Raw genomic sequence first — 20,561 nt, 5'->3', positions numbered from 1 at the left:
TTCAATAGGGGGAAACCCAATGGTAAACTATTTTAATATGCAGTTCTTCATTAATAATTTCATCTTTGGTGGTGGATCCAATTTTAAGTTTCTTCTGTGTCATTCATTGTCTGTATGGCAGAACACATTATCTGGGATTAGTGTTGACAATGGCCTTCCTGTGTGTTCTGCATCCTGAAGAGAGTTGCAACATCTGTGAAATTCTATAAACCATCTGAATACATTAACACGAGATGGATCTTCATTCCCATATGTTAATTGTAGAAGTTGAATGCATTCTTCTTGATTTAATCTCACTTTAAAATCATAGAGAATCATAGCAAGATAGCGTTATCGTGTCAACTCCATTTCTCCTTCTGCCTAAAATTTATTCTATGCTAAACTACTTGGAATTGGCCAATAAAAAAATCTTATATTTTTCTGCCACTTATCGTTTATCGTTTGCACATATCTAAAAAAATTCAGAGTGACCTTCCATATTTCCCAGAGTAAGAAGTTTTCCTCGTAGGGTCATTGGTATAATCTTTCAAATTTTTTAAATTTTACATAGCTAATTGTAAAATTATTGAATGTCAAATGACCAATTATTTTATGAAATACATCATCAATTTCCTCCTCCTACCAGATCACAATAGAAGGAGCCTGCAATTAACTTTAAACATCTCTTTAATTTTAACAGGAGACAAAAATAAATCAAAAATAAAGACAAATTTTAAATTTATCAAGTCATACTATTTCAATAAAATAAAAAATGTTTAATACTAACTTTTTAAAAAATTTACATTCTTGATTGATTGTTTTTACTTAAACTTTTAAAATAAGACCAGATGCATGTTTATTTGCATAAAATCAACTGGCTTTTGCAGGCAAATTATAGGTAATTTATTTGACAAAACCCTCAAAGTTATATGTCTTACGACATGTCACTTTGACAGACCATAAAACCATAACTTTTGAACTTAAGTTATGGTCTTTACGATGAATGGCTTCATAAAACACTTTCCACAGAAAAATTATTTTCACAAACTCTTCAAATAGTGGTACTAAATAACTATAACAACCTTCTGAAGATTGATTTATTGAGATTGCAGCAAAGCACACTACGGCTACCTGAGAGGGATACCTGGTAGGGATACACTGTGGCTACCTAAACTAAGGGGAGGGATACCTTTGTGGAGGACTTTTTAAGGAAAACTGGCTCGTATACAAGTTACACATGGGGAAAACCATGAAAACGCCCATGCTGGCAGCTCGTTCGCGGTATTCGAACCTGAGGCCAAACTACCAGTGTTCAGTGTCTTAACCACTCGGCCACTAGTGGGCATAACCTTCTGAAGAAAAGCATGTCAAGAAAGAAGTATCAGTTATCAAAAGGGAAGAGTGACAAAATAAATTACTTTCAATAACTTTTCCTGGAAAAAATATTGAAAAACAGATCATAAAAATATTAAATAATTAATCCTAATTTAACCCCTTAATTGCCGCGGAAAACGTACAAGATTCATTTCCCAATGTTACAGTTTTTCACAGAGGCGTGCGTAGTTATGCGATGTATTAGGGGGAAAGTAAGTGCAAGTTTTACTTTCTAAAAACTGTTTACTTTCACAAAATAAAGAAAAAAAATGAATGCACAAAATTTAATGTTTTGAGTCAAAGTATAATAAAAAGATGTAAGTACAATAAAAATGATGTTTTTATAATAAAAAAGATCCTTAAAATGGAGTTTCGATCAATTCATTTTTAGACCAGTAATGTGTAATATCAGGTTTCAGTGTTATAACTTGTGAAATCAGTATGCCTAAAAAAAACATATATCTCTTCTGAACTGGTTGAATGCCACGATTTTGTTTTTGATTTTTTGTTTGCAAGGTGTTGGTTCATATACTTGTCTACAAAATGGTTAGTTTCAGTAACAATATGAAGCATGAGCAGTTCATCAAAAAATAATTCAAAAAAGATAAATGGGTTTAAAACATCCGTTATATCTTTCTTTATTCCTGGAACCTACTATAAAATGTAAACAAAAATGGAGGACACAGAATAAAAAAAATATGTTTTACTCAAACAACACCAGCCAATACTGCACAGTCATTACTTTCACCGCTTTAGACACACCCCTCTCTCCAATTTCTCCCCACACTTCTCTGAAATAGAATCCTCCTTCGCATACTTTGTTAAGGCCATTGTGGTGTTGCATTCCAAAGCTTTGCGAATAATTCTGATCATTCCTAAGAAGGGTGGTTCTATGACTCGTCAGCCGAGAATAACCATAAATGGCAAGCGTCTTCGTATTAAACGTGAACTTAAATACCTTGGAATTATTTTCGACGACAAACTCAATTGGATTCCCCATGTGTTAGATCTCAAGAAGCGTACTGCTGTGATTGCTCAACGCCTTAAACTTATGAAGGGAATCCACTGGGGCTTAAATCCACATCTTCTCAAAGTTTTATATGCAACAGTAACTGAAAAGATTGTTTCATATGGTGCTGCAATTTGGGCAGCACCAATGCAAGGACGCAAAGTCCGACATTTAAATAGTATACAGAGACCATTTCTCTTAAATATCACTCGTGCCTTCCGCACATCACCAACTAACGCCCTTGCAGTTGCAGCTGGAGTCTTGCCTTTACCTATTGCGGTTGAAAAGGACGCAGCTTATCAGTTGATTAGACAACTTGGCTGTTCAGTTCAGTTTGGAGATCACTCTTTCTCCTTCCATGATTACGAAGCAGCAATAAACAGAGAAGATCAACACCCCTCCCTCTATGGTACGGGAGTTAAAGTTAATCTCAAACCAAGTCATCAAGTTTCTCATGCTGATCTGGTCTTTTATACTGATGGCTCTAAATTGGAAGATCAGGTTGGCTGTGCATATATAGCCATACTGCAAGATCAGACAACTCTTCACCAGTGGAAATGCCATCTGTCTTCTTTTAACAGCGTCTTCCAGAGTGAGGCTATTGCTATTCGACAAGCAATACAAACAATTATTAATCATCGATATTCACATTCCTATGTTCTTACCGATAGTCTCTCCACATTGTATGCCATTTTAAATCCTCTGCATTCATCCCCCATTATTGTGGACATTCAAACTAGCTTGTCTCGACATAAAAATCTACACATTTGTTTAGAATGGACAAAAGCTCATGTGGGGAACTACGGTAATGAAACTGTCGATAGGCTTGCTAAAGAAGCAGCACAGAATCACGAGATAACACAGACCTTGACGGTTTCACGCCCAGTATCTAATCTAAAGCGTCACTTACTTCTCACAGCCATCTCCATGTGGCAAAATGCATGGAGTTCGGAGGAAACTGGTCGCCAAGCATTTGCCCATGTCCCTAAAGTAGACTTAGACCGATTAATCATGCCACCACAGCTGATCTTCTACATTACGGGCCACGGGCCTTTTCCCTTTTATTTCGAGAGACATGGACTCTCTTCCTCAGCACTCTGTAGTTGTGGACAACTGGGCAATCCAGAACACTATCTAATGGATTGTCCACTTACTACTGAATTCCATATTCCTTTTCCACCAACGGATAGGACTGCCTTTAGTCGTTTTTTGATTAAGCAACGGCATCAAGTCAAAAAGATAGTCCGTTTAATTGACAAACTGATGAATCTGGGACTTGATCTTTGTGCCTTATAATATCGACATATGATTCAACTTCTTAAACTGCTTGTATATATTATAACCCATCTACTTTTATGCTTTGAAGTGTTTGTAACCATTGTAATCTATTGTAATCCATCTGTTATAAGTCGCTGTGTATAGCAGCAGTCAAATATTTGTATATTCTCTCTCAGCATCTTTTTCTACGTGCAATCAGGTAATATTGTCTATAACAGCTGTCCCTGTACCTATGGTACATTTAATACCAGGTGCTGTTCAGTATCTGTATATCTTGCATTTGCCTATTTACCGATGAATAATAATGTTATCTTTTGCATATGCACATTTATTATCAAGTGCTGTTAAATATCTGTATATATTAAATTTGCATATTTATCTGTTGCATATGTATTGTCCTAATAGTCTCTTTGTTGTCCATAGCAGCTATCAATGTACTTATGGTACATTTATTACCAGGTGCTGTTAAATATCTGAATATATTGAATTCGCATACTTATCTGTATATGTCCTGTCCTAATAATCTCTTTGCTGTCCATAGCAGCTATCAATGTACTTATGGTACATTTTTTACCAGGTGCTGTTAAATATCTGAATATTTTAAATCTGCATATTTACCTATGAATAATAATGTTATTGTCTTTATTTTTATCTTTTGCCCATGTATTATCATACATATAACTGTCTGTATCCCCTCATAATGCACTATGATAATATCTACATTGAACGTATTTTGCGTTTTTCACTGTATAATAGTGTATAATATCTTGGCATATCTAGTTGTGCGTATTAATGATACATTGTTTGCCAGTTGCTGTTAAACATCGGTATACCATATACTTGCATATTTGGCTATACATTATACTGTTACTGTCTTCTTTTCATCAATTGCCCATGTAATATCATACATTTAATTCTCTGTGTAATAATAACACTGAATGTATTGGGGTCGCTAGAGATTTTCATTGTATAATATATCCAACCATTATCCATTGTTTTAAATATATCCATTGTATTTATACCAACATTGAATGTATTTTGTGTTTTTCACGGTATAATATATGTTCATAATTTGTGGCATACTTAAGTCTATATTTCATCCTTTACAAATGTATAGTAACACATTTAACTGTCTGCATCAATTTATTTCCTGCATAAGTATCACAGGTGTCATGACAATTTTAAATGTATATTTGTGTTACCAACACTGAATGTATTTTATATTTTTATTGTATAGTATTATATAGTATCTACTGTATCGTATCGTAGTATTGTTTAGTATTGTATAGTATCTTATATCAGTTGGCTTTTAGTACAGGTTAAATATGTTAATTTTTTTTTTGTATTGTATTGTATTGTAATATTGTATAGTATTGTATGGTATCTTATATTCGTTAACTTTTATGCAGGCTAAATATGTTATTTTTATTCCTCATAATCGTATAATTAGCCTTATCGCATGTTTTTCCCACAATACCACGTAATCAATTGTATTGTACTGCTATTGCATTCAGTTACTAAGTTTGGTACGAATCCTGTACCATAATTGGTAGTAACCAATGTATCGACCTTTGTATATCTTAAACACAGTTGCATGCTAAATATATTTTGTATAACATATTCCTTTTTCCTAACTATTGTTGTACTATAGGGATTGAATGCGTACCGAGATCAAATTATATTGTACGCTACCTACTTCTTCTGTATCACATCACTACCTGCGGTATTGTAACATGACTTTGTCATAGCGAATATCTAGTTTATTACACTAACTTTCAATATGTTGCTTTGTCAAATATATGTACTTGGCTATGCAATGTATCCCGATCCAGTTGTTAGTCTTCTGAACTAAGTCGAATTCTGAATGCTTTACGCATTTCCCATGTATCAGTACTTCCAGTCACACACTGATGGCTATTGTATTATTTTATTTTTATTTCTTTTGGTATATCCTCTGTGTATTGCTGTAATCATTTACATTCATTATGTCACTATGTTCTCTATTTTTATGTTATATTGTCATTAAGTCTAATTCTACTGTCTATATTTTACTCATTGTATATTATTGGGCTGCTCAACATCAGACTGTACTTTAGCTTATGTATATTCTATATTTGTGTGTATTACACCTTTGTAAAATTTTTGCTTCTTGTCAAAACTCGCCCTTTTTGGCCCTGCACGCTTTTGTTATTTTATTTAATAAATGTGGAGCCTGGGCGGTTGTTGGGACTGTCTTTCGTGGGCATTTGGTCTGTTGGACTGCCCCCGGGTTGAATTTGGCTTTGGGTTTGGGAGCCCGGTGCGTGGCGTCTTGTGATTCCTCTTTAGGCTCTAGATATAGGTGGACGTGGTGCTATACCGATTAACCTTTTGGTAAAGGGACAGTGCCCACGTCCTCCGTTGCTTATCGCTTATATATATGCTCTTGGCAATTAATGCATCGGCTGAGCAAGGCATATATATATACGCCTGCGGCAGTTAAGGGGTTAAAACATGATTTTGCTGCTTATAATAAGCAATTTAGCTATAACTAGAAGCATACAAATTTCTATTTTTAAATTATACAAAATTTAGTCTTAGACTGGCATTTATTTTAACACTTCAGCTGGTGTGGTTACTTTGTTAAGTTCCTTTATTTATTTATTAAGAAGACAAAAGAACCTAACAGACATGAAACAAGTAAAGACATGTAACAGGTAAAAGGTTTAAGAAAAGCTCTGCAGAGTTTGACAGAATATGAAGTCACCAAAAATACAAGTAAAATTTATCAGGATCAGATTACTTTAAAAAGAAGGAATAAAACAACTTGAAATTTGCTTCTAAAACAAAAAGAAAAATAACTGAATATACTAATTAGCAGCAAATTTTTAAATACCTAGAAATTATTATAACGACAACAGCTGATAAAATGAGTTAGAACTCGGTCTTACTGAATTAGAACACCAATTACTAATAGGCCATATTATTTTAATAAAACATAAAAACTCAGTTGCATATAAATTTTTCACTATTTTTTATTTCTGCCTAAGAATGGTTTTTATCTAAAAACTCTACATCTAGAATCACCATGAGAAAAATTTAGATAAAACAGCTGAATATAAAACCTCATTTTACTATATTAAAAAACTATCACTACCATAATATTCTTTTGGTAGTCTAGCATTCAGTTAAAATTTTCTAATTTTACAAGTTAGTTCTTACACACAGCTGTAAAAATTTTAAAAAAATAAATAAATAAAAAGTATGACCATTAGACAGAAAAATGATACTCACTTGAAGAAAATTCCATAACATTTTTTCTTTTTCATCTGCGCTGCTCTCGACTTTACTCTGGCAAAACTCAACGAGATTGCCATTAGCCAGGGCAGACTCCAATTTTTCAGATTTTTTAAGCAGTTCTGGCTCTGTAATAACTTGACTAATATGAACATATCTAATTGGCTGTTCGCCACTCTGAAGTGAACTGTCGACTTCATTGGCAAATGAGACTAGTTTTCCTCCAAACTGCAAGTTGAAATAAATAAACTCAAAGAAAGGAATAAATTTTTAAATTTTCAGAAAAAGGAATTCCTATTTGATAGAAAAATTTCACTGCAAAAGAAATTTAAACAGAATAATACATTGAGGGTATATGTGTGGTAAAATTTATTAAAATTTTTACATTCAGTGCAAAATTAGCACAAACTCTCAAAAATGAGCACAAACTCTGATGTTTATTCCTGCCCATGGCAAAATGAATAAACATCAAATGATAACATTAGGAAATGCTGTATTGGCTGAAAATCATATTCTAACAAGTTATATGCAAAAAGTGTAGCTGAATTACAATAATCAAACAGCTTCTTAAATTTTCGTGATTTTGGAAGTTATACATTGAATCTTCAGAAAAATCTAACATTTTTATCACAGATCTTTTATGCCTGTTTTTCATTTTATATGGCGTGTTTCTACATGCAGAAAGTTTTATGTGGATTTTTTGGGAGAAGAGGCAAACATCTGTGCAAGTAGACAAAATATGATATGCTATTCACAGCCGCATCTTAGCAAATAACTTTCATTTATTCTCAATAATATCTTGAACATTAAAAGTATTACTGATCCATCACAGAAAAAGGTATATTAGGAATGTCTTTGGTGGAGTCTTTCTAAAATTTATAGATTATTATGTCATACTATCACACATTTATTATCCACACAGTTTGGCAAGAATTGCCATTGTGCAAAAAATAAAATTTAAATTCATTTAACAATCGATCCTACAAATAAGTTTCCAGAGGCTTGACACAACAAGGTAGACAGTTTACAAGCTGCAGGTGTGCTTCTTAATAATTTTAATAATATGTTTACTGATAACTTAAACTATGTTAAATTTACAATAACAGTTGAAAATTTTGAACATTTGCAGCAATTAATAAAAGAGGTTTTCTAATGTGATATTATGTACCTGATAAGGCTATTATATTTAATGCAATGTACTGAAATATACAAAAGATAAATACATACACCAAATGAGGCACCGACAGGTTTCCTGACCCACTTTGGAGGCTTCTGGAGAGGAACAGAAATATGACGATGTAAAGATTCGACATTAGGTGGCTGTATCAATTTATCAGATCCAGGAAATGATTCAGCTATCTAAAATTAAAAGAATGTTATTGCCTATCGTGCCTTCCTAGAAAATAAGAATAGAATTTTACAATTACCTATGTAATACAGATAAATCAAACATAATTAAATACAGATTTGTAGAGGAAATCTGTAAAATTATCCTATTGATTTATTTTCTATCATAAGTAACCTTTACATAGTTAAACACAAATTTATGTAGAATAGGGATTCCTAACACTTTTTTTGCATTAACCCCTTTTAAAAGAAAAGTTCTTTTCCCCATCGACCCCTTAAGTTATATGTGATATACAGCACACAACATAAATAACTGCACATAAATAATGATCAGACTAAGAATATGTACAAAAGTTTTGAAAACAAAATGTTTTATTACATTCGTTTTATTATCTTGTGCATTTTTTTTTTTATTTTATAAATATAAACAAGTTTTCAGAAACAAAAATCACAAGTTCTAATTATACAAAAGTTCAATTTTAATTAAAGTGATGGCTACGCTTGATGTATAGTTGCAATTTTTTTAAATATTTCACATAAAAGTGCTTAATTTTTAAATCACCTTCTTAAAAATATTCAACTTATTACTTGTTTTCTGTAGCAAATTACTGCCTTGACTAAGGCCTGCTTCCATTATGTGGGGAGGAAGAGTTAATAATGTTCATTTGGTAACAACTTTTATTTCGGGATATTTCACTGGATGACTTTTCAAATTTAAAACTTAGTACATATACATGTTTTAAATAAGACCTGTGCTTGACCATCCTTTTTCAATGCAATCAACTATTTTTGTATCACAGTATCAAGATCATACATAATGCAGTTCAGCAGTTTCATAATTTTTATATTGAAGTTACAGCATAAAAAATTATATGTTTTTAAAACATATTGATTTTTAAAATACATAAAATAATTTTCATGTATTTTTCCTCTTATATTTATTTCATATGATTTCTTTCTTACATCATTATAAATTTTTATATCAATACACAGTTATCAATTTTATTAATATTTTTTCATAATCAATGGATTATTATCAATGGAATGTTGACTATACCAATTTAATCGAAGGTGCATATTTGGCTATCTACCTCTTGACCATCAATGACCTCTCTTTAAAATTTAATCATCCTCAGGGGGTCACTATTGAACCTATTGGTTTTGGTTTGGTTTACTTAATTATGGCAAAGTACACTAGGGTTATTTGCCTAAGGGTAGGGATGCCTTTCGTGGAGGACTTTCTAAGGGAAACTGGCTCGTATACACGTTACACACGAGGAAAACCACGAAAACACCCATGCAGCCAGCCCGTTCGCGGGATTCGAACCTCGGACCGAACTACCAGTGTTCAATGACTTTACCACTCGGCCGCTGGTGGGCCTGAACCTATTGGTAATCCAGGCGCAGAACATCTCTAATATTAACCTCGTGATTCAAATTTGATTACCTTAAATTATCTTTAAAGTCAGTGTTCTAAATGACAGAGTAACAGAATGAATTTTTAACAAAGCAAACTATCTTACTTCCTTTTCTAAATGTTATATACAAAATTTCTCAAGCATAAAAATGTATTTTACCTTTAAATAGATGACAACAGCTGGTACACGGCAGCAGATTTCGTAAAACATTTCTAACCATATCTCAACATATTCCCCATAATTGTCAAACAATACTTGCTGATTTCAATCATGATTAAATAGTTGGATTTTTTGCAAAGTGAAGGACTATAATTCTAATAATTTTAGTTTTTTAATTAAACAATAGGATAAAGGTTAATTTTAGTGAAAGCCAAATAATAAGAAATGTGCTAAAGAATAATTAGGTTTCTTTAGTTAATTCTCAAAATGCAACAATAAAGAAGTAATATAACAAGAGTTTAGCTTATGCAAAATGTTGTGTTAAAATATACAGTGGTGGCCAAAATTGTGGGCACTTTTGGAAATTTTTATGTTTTTGAACTTTGTATGCTTATAAAAAATGTTACATTTCGCAAAATGCAAACTTGTATATATCATTTTAAAGAGAATTTATTACTGAATTCAATACAAAAAACAAAATTCAATTATTTGCAATACAAAAAAGTTATATGTACTTTAATATAAATAAAAAACACAGTTATGAAGTGGTTTGTAATATCTAGCTTTCCTGGCCAACCACTGTTCTTGCTCTGAGAACCAATCAAATGTTAGCAACTGCCAATAGAAGCTGACATCATGTTTACACTTGAAACAATTCATTATTTTGCTTTGTTCTGTAGAAGGAGGACCTGTTTCTTATACACTGCAATTACAAGTAGGAATTTTTGTAAAAATTTTTAATATTTAGTCAAAAAGCAATAACATCAAATAAAAGAGTAGATTGGACACCTAGAAAGAGATGTAATATTATTGTGTTACGAGAAAGTGGTCTTCCCTATGCTGAAATTACAAGACAGGTGGGTGGTTCAGTGACTACATCTGGAGTCCAAAAGTTTTGTTTACGATATCAAAAGACAAATTCAATAAAAAACAAAGAAGGAAAAGGCTGAAAAAGGTGCACCACATCTATTGATGACAGAAGAATAAAAGGACTATGTCTCCAAGATAGAAAAATGTCATCAGCGGCCATCAGAAGTGATCTGAATGATGCTGGTGTTTCTGTCAGTTCAAGAACAATCAGGAGAAGATTAACAGATGTTGGACTGAGAGGTAGAATTCCACGAAAAAAGCCTTATCTTAATTTTCAGAAACGAAAAAAAAAAAAAAAAAAAGACAGCAGTGGGCAAAGGAACACATTAATTGGAAAGATGATCAGTGGTCACAAGTTATATGGAGTGATGAAACTAAGATATCATTATTCGGTAGTGATGGGCAAAAATACGTAAGACGTAGAATAGGAGAAGAGCTACATCTTGACTGCCTTCAAGCAACTGTGAAGAACCCAGTTAGTATTATGATTTGGTCATGCATATCAGCAGATGATACTGATCGCCTTCATGTAATCAATGGGACACTGAATGCCAGAAAATACATTGACACTATTCTAGAACCAAAACTTCTACCTTCCATAAGAGATCTCTTTCACAACAATGCTTCATTTATTTTTCAGCAGGATTCTGCTCCTTGCCACACAGCCAAAATATCGAAAGAGTGGTTTCGTACAAAAAGCATTAAATTGTTGTCATGGCCAGGAAACAGTTCTGACCTCAATCCTATCGAAAGTTTGCGGCACCGTTTGAAAACTCTTGTCTGAATGAAGCGCCCATCAAATAAAAGGGAACTAATTGAAGCTATAATTGTTTCCTGGCATCATGTAATAACAAAGGAGCTTAAACCTCTTGTCAGCTCAATTAAACGTCGATGTGTTGTAATAAAAAATAAAGGGCACCCTACTAAGTACTGATAACTCACTGCAATCATCACTATCTAATGTATATCGATAACTATTATCCTTTAACTTTTTTTGTATTGCAAATAATTGAATTTTGTGTTTTGTATTGAATTCAGTAATAAATTCTCTTTAAAATGATACATACAAGTTTGCATTTTGTGAAACGTAACGTTTTCTATAAGCATACAAAGTTCAAAAACATAAAAATTTCCAAAAGTGTCCACAATTTTAGCCACCACTGTATGCTGAAACATTAACCTTCTGGCTGATCATCCTGCGATTTCCACAAGCAACTCAAATATAGCAAAATTTGCTTATCCCGCGATTTCTGCGGGCATATGTTTTTCTTCCTTAATTGAGGAGCGCATCCCGTTTTTTCCCCCGTTTAACCATTGAAATAAATTATATACAGTACTAGGAGTTTACTTTACATTTTGGACAACAGATATTGTTAGTAGTCCACTAAATTGCGGGATTTGAAGGTACGTGGTATTAGCGTTCAAACTTCACTTTTTGCCGCTTTTTTCTTACAGAAATGGCTGCTAGAAAATGTTCAGTGATTATCTTGATTATGTAATTAAATTATTGAATCATTAATTAGATTGATTATTAATTAGATTTATTCAATCTGGTGCAAAAACTGTGAAGTTGGACTTTGCCTTGAACCCTGTTTTGAACTCTATCATACTAAACAGCATTTCTAAGGTATTTTACCCTCAGCGCTTTATATTTTCTTAAATTTTATACATTTTACTTTTTTTACATTATGCAATAAATAGAAATTAACTGTAATTAGACTGAAATTTATATAAAAAAAAGATTTTTTTGGTGAAAACATCTGAAATTGTGTTTTCTGGCAACTTAGTTTCTCATGATAAAAATCTATATAAAAAGAATTATGCAATTTTGGAAGTGATTTTGGTCCACAAATCGAGCAGTCAGAGGGTTTGATCAAGTCATAAGCCTGTGTTCGGGCATAACCTACATGTTGAAAGATGCACACACACATCTTTCGGCTCAGAGTTTTTGTGAAAAAAGCGAGAAAATGATTAACAATGTCCAACAGTGTGTGCTAAATAAAAACAGCAATCTTCGAGTGTAATTTTTTGTAATTATACGTTAAATGTACATTAATATAAAAATGTGAATTTAAATAAAGAGCAAGCATTACAATCCATTGGAGAATTTATTAATTATGTGTATGGGTAAGCTATCTTGATAACATTATAAGGTATTTCTCCAGTCTTCCTAGCATAGTGGTGTTGCACGCTGGGCCGGTATTTCAGAGGTCCGTGGTTCATTTCCCGGCAAAGGCAGTTGCTAATTTTTCATCTCTCCGGCTTTTCCAATTAACCTAATGTCTCTACAGTGGCGCCCAAACTAAAAGGATGTTGGATGATGACAATTCTCCTCACCCAGGATTTGGCGATTGGGTCCCCTAAAAACTCCAGTTGCCCTTTAAAAGGGGGAGTATATAAGGTATTTCTACTGCCTTCCTAGCGTGCCTTTGTGTTGTAGTGGTTCTGCACGCTGGGCCGGTATTTCAGAAGTCCATGGTTCGACTTCCCGGCGATTGCTCATTTTTCATCTTTTTCTGCTTCCAAAAAAATACCTAATGTCTCTACAACATGCTGCTTTGGGAAAGTATTTAGATAATTTATTTACAGAACAGATCTAGATTACAGATTTATTTTTATTTTATATAATTCAGAACATAACAAATACAAATCCCATTCTGCATGTGGCAGAAGTCCAGTTATGATATATATGATTTTTTTCTGGATTTTAGATCATCAGTTTAAACCTAGTAAGATGACATATAAATGTGGCAACATTGGGATTCCACTTATGGTTGAAGTCAGATAGAAAAATATTAACCCCTTCACAGAGCATACACAACTAGGGCAGTCTCAATGGGAGGAAGGATTTTAGAATTTAGACGAACTACCAAACCTACTTTAAATAACAAAGTTACATTTTCATGCAGCTTTACGCATCATCCAACTATAAAACATTTCATTTAAAACAGCAGCTATCACTACAAAAAAGAATACAGTACAAAGTACGTAATCCAGACATCCATTATCTGGAATGATCCATGACCTCAAAGCCACAAACTTTTTTTTTTTTGTATGCTTTATGCATGCACGTTAATGCTCATTTACGCATGCGCATTGGGAGGATGCGTCTCCAGATACGTTAAAAAATGCTTGGCATAATTTATGGCGAGGACGGTGCAGATGATAGCTGCAAATTTGAAGATTTTCAGACATCGCAAACTAAAGATGAAATTTTCCAGTTATTGGATTTTGTAAAGAAATGTGGAGAAGCGTTAATAAATGAAGATGATACAACAGAAGTTTTTCATTGCAATGACAATGACCCAATCATTAATCAATTAATGACGGCGAAATCTGTAGAATGGTTCTAGATCCAGAAAATACCGCTTAGAAGAGTGAAGAATGTGACAGAGAGGTTATTGAAAACGAAAAAATTTCAATTGACAAGTTAGTCAGTATTCTCACCACAGCAATTACAAGACTCGAACAGTGGAATTTTGTAACTGAACAAGAAATTATGTCTGCTTATAGAATTAAAGAAAAAGTATTAGTACAAAAAAAAAAAAAAAAAAAAAAAAAAAAAAAAGAAACAACTTACATTGAAAGAAATGTTTAATAAAGCAAACAAATATATATATATTTTTACTTTGATACCCTTTAAGATTATAATTGCTTTTTATTTCACAAATTACGGTTTCATATTTTTAATTGTATAATTTCTGCATTTCATCTTACCAGATTTAAATTGATGATTTATAATCCGGAAAAACCCCTAATCCGGAATCGCCGAAGTTCTGACGAGTCCGTATTACGGACTTTGTACTCTACATCATTTCCCTATTAACACTTTTATAAAAAATTACATATTAACCTAGCATATAATTAGAAAGGGAGACAAAGAGAACAGTTATGCAGTTATTTCAGTAATGAACAAATATGGAACAAACATGAGAAACAATACGGAGTTATTCCAGTAAAACTGCCTTTACCAAAAAAAAAAAAAGTATTAATTAAAGTATTAATTTAAATACTAATATTTCTGCAATACCTTTGAGCTACACTGGACCTGCTGTTGACCTCCCATCAAAGAGAAAACACCAACATGTCCATCACAGGATGAACTGGCAATTACAGCAGGATTTCTTGGACACCATGCCACATCAAAACTCCACTGATTGCTTGTTGGTAGTTCACATACAATCTGTTTCAAATATATATACCAATTAATCATTTTTAAAAAGAAAAAAAGGTTAATCATGAATATATCACTTTACATAAATGTAACCTATAAAATAGAACTATGACCCCCCCCCTCAAAAAAAAAAAAAATTCCTTATTGTCACAAGCTAATTTTACTCAGCTATGTGCTTTAGAACACAATAACTTTTCACAAATACTAAGTCAGCTTTTAAAATTCTTTACTAAATGTTTTATAGATACAAAGAACTTGAAGAACATTCCAGCTGTATCAAAGTTAAGCAATCAAAACTTCATTCACTGTTTTAATAGATAAATCTTTAGTTTTATTGAATAATCAACATACTTAAATTTATGCATAAAATTCAAATTACATAATTATGGTACACTAACCTCCCCATTTTCAGCATTTGAATTTGGATTCCAGCATAAAATACGGTTGTCTTTTCCACAAGACAAAAGTAAATCAGGATCTTGAAGGCACCAAGCAATTGATAACACGCCTCTGAAAATGCATGAAAAAGGTTTTTTCCAAGGAAACCAAATATTTGCCCCCAAAATTTATTGGTTACAATATATATTTGTGAAATTTTATAATCCATGAAACAAGTATCACAACAAATTTAGTACACCTTACTGTATGCATTACAATGAAATACTAAAATTTTAAATACTTTTTAATTATCATTGAACAACAAAATATAGAACACTGATATACATAATATACCTTTGGTGATGTTCAAGAGTTTTCAAAGGTGAAGTAGCAAAACGCAGATCCCACAGCTGAATTACCGGACTATGGTCATCCTCTGAAGCAAGACATAACTGTGTAGCTACTTCTGGATGCCAAGCCACCACTTTGCATCGTAACTGTTGGATACATTATTTAAAGCATTTTTTCTTTTCACATATTACATAAACTCATTGAATGACCAAAACATTACAGACATCCATCTAATTATGTGCCTGTCTTCCTGAAATACAAACGACAGCCTCTGCGTATCACAGTACAAATTCCACTGGAAGTTGGAGGAAATGCAAACCACAAATGTTACAATTTTAGTCCAATTTGAAAATGTTTCACGACCAATACATCAAATGTTTCGTCCAGCAATATCTGGCAATGATTAAACAGAGACTAATGCATGGTCCAGAAACCAATTCAGTATCTTATCAACATACTTAAAACATGAACACTGCAGCCATTAACCATAGCCCCCTTCAGTATACATAAAAATATTACTAGTGACCAGCAGAGGACCTAATTATATTTTAAAAGAAAACGCTTTACACCATCATTCAGTTACCATCCTGATGAAAAGATCTTAACTTGAAGAATGATAATGCCTATTCATTGGCTATCATTGCCACTACAAAGAAAGATATGCATAATAAAAGAACTCGGCTCTATTCTAAGATCTAATTTTGATGTTTTTTTGCATCAAACAAGGTAATATATATACTGCATGAAGAAGTGCAAATAACAGTGATGCATTAATAGCAGGGCTGTGGAATCGGTAAGGAAAATGACCAACTCTGACTCCCGGAATTTTAAAGACTCCGACTCCCTCACACACACACATATATGTAAACATATACACATGAGTTACAGCTTATTTTTTTAATATAAAAGAAGTAATAGATGCTACAGAAAAAAAAAAAAAAAAAAAAAACTGATGGCATAGCAAATTAATGTATATAAGTTTGCATTTATTATGAAATGGAAAAACTGGCATTAGTTATTTCTAAAAAACAGTATAACTTCGGCAAGATCTTCTTGGAGGGCCATAGATCCAATTTGATAAACTTCAGAGATGAAAAGAGTCTTTCCACACTAACTTGAGTAGGAAGAAGAGCTTTTCCTGTTAGGGCTACTTCTTTTAACTTTTCAGGATAGATTTTTATAAACTTAAGTTCTAAAAGAAATGTCATGCAAGCGCAATCATATTTCTCTATTTCTTCTAAGGCCGTGTAGAAATCTTGTATTTTTTTCAGTTTTACATCTAAAGGCTCTTGGTTCTTTATTTCCACTCGCTTTGCCTTAGCCTTTTCAAAATTATCCAAAAATATTTCTCAAAATCTAACTCATCACTGGAAGAGGATGATAGAGACTCAAATGCAATATCTGCAGTTTGACTGTCCTGATTCAAATTCTCAAATTGTTGAGAATAATTTCATTCTTAATGAAAGTTCATAGATGGCTTCTTTGACTTTTTAATTTGTTCGTCATCCAAGAAAATTCGGTGTTTCAAATCTCCATATATTCAACTCAGCAAGGTCTCACTGTCTATCAAACTAGTTTCTCTTTTCTTCTTTAAAGAAATGATTCCTTCTGCAATAAAACCTCCATTTCAGAAAGAACAAACATCATATTCTTCCATTCTCACCTTCTGTCAATTCTTCAGATTGCAGCTTTTTGTGGCTATATACGGTGTAGATAGAAGAGTTTCCAATTCTGCAAGATCATTCCACAGTCTTTCTGTTAGTGAAACATTAGGGTTATCTACATCTTCTAAAAAAAGTTCTTAATTCTAACAACCTCTTTATCATCAAATATGTACTTCCTTATTGCATTGCTTGATCAATAATTGCTCCTTTTCCTGCTTGCTTTCTAAGAATGGCATTAATTTTGGGAGTTCTTGCTGCTTACCTAAATTTACCAGTGAAATTTGTAACTAAATGAATCAGTTTAATCACTAATGACAAATATCACATCCATCCTCCTCCCTTATATTTATTTACTAATATATCAATAAAATAGAAAATAACTACTTATTAATGTATATAGTCGATAAACAAAAATAATAACTTAGCTTGTCATTATTTTTTTCCAATTCATTTTAATTTCATTTCAAATTCAAACTGTCCAACAAAAACTGGAGTTGCAGTCGGCATCAACCTGTGTTTAGCAACTCCAGCTCCGATTCCTTTTACCCTAAAATCTGCCTGACTCCGACTCTACAGCCCTGATTAATAGTGTATCAGTTTTTGTAAAATAATCAATTGGAAAGCTTTGAAACTGCCACAAGATAAGGCAGCATTGTATAATGTTATATACTAACACATCTAAATATGAATTTTGACAGTTATGGCCTTCAATATTTGGTCACAGCAAATGAAAGCACCTAATGCATTTTGTCATGGCAAGTGAAGAAGACATTGCTAAGCCTATGCATTACAAATGGAACTGAATTTTGAGTTAGAGAAATAACAAAACATTTGAAATGTTACAGTTTATCACAGTGAAACATCAAGCTAAACTTTGCCAAGTCAGCAGTAGAGCTACTGCAAAGACAGTTACACATAAGTGATCAACAAAGGAAATTCTGTCAAGTTATTCATTATAACTAAAAATGTCAATATTGTCCACTTGTGAGCACTAGTGAACAACTATCACATTAACATTATGTTAAACTTTGTCACCAATGAATGCTCAGATGGCAATAGCCTGCTGAATGTGAATATGCCCATCAACAGTGTACCTGTTTTAGATCTTTCATGCAACATAACTGTTCTACAGAAAACAAAACAAAAAAACTGTTGCCAGTTGCAAAGCAATAAAATGGCATTTCTTTCACTGAACAAAAAATTCATGACCAAAGTCTCATAGATAAAGCATTTATCCATTTTTGTTAATAACTTGTAACATGTATTTGATTTAAATATATTCTGCTTTGATAACTGGATGCCAATATATATTTTCCATCAGCAAGGTGTGTAATGTTTTAGTCATTCGACATAGCAAATAATAAAAAATAATTTGATGTTAACAGTAAGATTATTTCTCTAAAAATGATTTCCTTTAATGTCTGTTAAATAATGTTTAATTGATAATGCAGGATTGATTAAAAAAGTATATATGAAATAATGTAATAAACACTGAAGAGTAAGCACGGAACTTTTAAGCACTACCACAATACACTAGATTAAGATTTATATGTTTAGGGACAGAATGCTTTCAGATTAATTAAATTTCGATAATTCTAAAAAATGTACAATTGTGATATAACTACAGTAGTTGATCACTGCTAACATCAGTTATTTTCATAATCAGGTTAAATAAAAAAAAATGACGTTGAAAGTTATCAAATCTAACTGCTCAAATTTTTATTTATAACATTTTTATGTGCAATTAGAAATTTTAACAGATTTTGCAAGACTTTCAATCTGCTTACTGCATATTAAAGCTGTCTACCATATTTCCCAGTGTATAAGATACATTTTTCTTTAAAAATTTTTTGTCTAAAACTGGGTGTGTCGTACAATAGTAGCGCCCGTGGCAACGGAAACACCAATGGTGATGTTACGGTGAACTAAACCAAGGGCGAAAGATTTTTGATGATGAATAGAAAGTGTGCATGTTAATCCTTAGAATGAGACAACCTTCAGACTCCAGAAATTTCATTTGAGATTTACAACAATTAGCAAAGTGGTATAAAAGTTTCAAATTATATCATTTCTAGTTCTAACACAGCAGTTTCCTCCCTGAGTGTATACTAAGTCACTTTTAACCTAAATATAAAGAACCAAAAAGGAATCCTTTTAAATAAGATGTCTACAATGATGAACTGATACATTGCATGTGAGGAAACTGCACCTTAGGCTAGTGAGTACTTTAGGGGGTACACAGATGAGGTCCAGATAATGGATGAGATTTCTGACAGTGATGACGAGTTGTATGCTAAGTAAACATTGATTTGAATAACTTTATGTAATATTTTTCTCCAATTAAATTGTAATCCAGCAGGGTAATAAAAACTAGTCTGTCAACCAAATAATTCTTTATTTATTTATTGTGTTATTCTTAATTTCCAGGTCCTGGAAATTAAGAATTAAGTCCCAGAAATTAAGGTGCGTCTTTATACATGCATCTTATAGAAGGAGATGTATGGTAATCATCAAAAATAAGAACTGATATATACCAAACTAGTCAGAACGAACTAAAACAAAAATTACAAGGATTTTAATATTTTGGCATATTGTATTTTAAAAAAATTGTCAAGTTCTCCTACATTTCATTAATGATAAATGCATATGTGTAAAATAAAATTCTAACTAAATTTGTAATAGTACCGCAACTCTTTTTAATTTGGCTCCTTCCTCTTTCTATTTAAAAAAGAGTAAAATGTTTATAACAGATCTTGAAGTACACTGTTTTAAAATTAATTCCTGAAATATGATTGTTAGTTTTTTTATATTATGCTACTAATACGCATAGTTATTAACAGCAAAAGTGAAAGTACAATTTTTTGTCCAATGGTAATCAAACTAAAAGTACTTAATGAATATTAATGAAATAACTTTCATAGGAAAATTTTAAGAATAATACACATAACATCCAGTTTTCATCACAACTTAAGATGCATTTATGAAATATTAAAATCTAATCTCTCTTACAATACCAATTAAGTGCTAAATAATCTGAGAGAAAATGTTTATCCAAAGTGTTTTATTTGGAGAAGGTACTTTTTCACTGTATTGACACATTAAAATTTCTCTTACTAATACAGTACAAAGTCCGTAATCCGGACATACATTATTCGGAATGATCTATAATCCGGACCTCAAAGCCACAAACTTTATGCATGCGTGTAAAGAATGTGCATAATGTATGCTTTACGCATGCGCACGTTGAAAGAAATGTTTAATAAAATAAACAAATAAATATGAAG

General features: G+C 32.3%; 1 protein-coding gene across 5 annotated transcripts in view; it reads right to left on the bottom strand.

Moving 5' to 3' along the window:
- Window positions 1-20,561, bottom strand: part of Sec31 (COPII coat complex component secretory 31) — a 120,899-nt gene that overhangs the window by 61,901 nt on the left and 38,437 nt on the right. For all 5 annotated transcript variants that reach the window (XM_085812578.1, XM_085812577.1, XM_085812579.1 and 2 more), the window contains exons 7-11: window positions 15,617-15,759; window positions 15,283-15,394; window positions 14,741-14,893; window positions 8,144-8,275; window positions 6,914-7,144 (exon numbers count right to left, since the gene is read on the bottom strand). In XM_085812578.1, coding sequence (XP_085668704.1) covers window positions 6,914-7,144; window positions 8,144-8,275; window positions 14,741-14,893; window positions 15,283-15,394; window positions 15,617-15,759 — 771 coding nt within the window. The remainder of the gene's footprint in view (window positions 1-6,913; window positions 7,145-8,143; window positions 8,276-14,740; window positions 14,894-15,282; window positions 15,395-15,616; window positions 15,760-20,561) is intronic.

The sequence above is a fragment of the Stegodyphus dumicola genome, chromosome 3 (genome assembly GCF_044657685.1).
Source record: "Stegodyphus dumicola isolate Sdum_Otavi_A_Nest chromosome 3, ASM4465768v1".
Lineage (NCBI taxonomy): Eukaryota > Metazoa > Arthropoda > Arachnida > Araneae > Eresidae > Stegodyphus > Stegodyphus dumicola.
The sequence above is the reverse complement of the archived record's forward strand: the minus strand, read 5'-3'. Positions and strand labels throughout refer to the sequence as shown.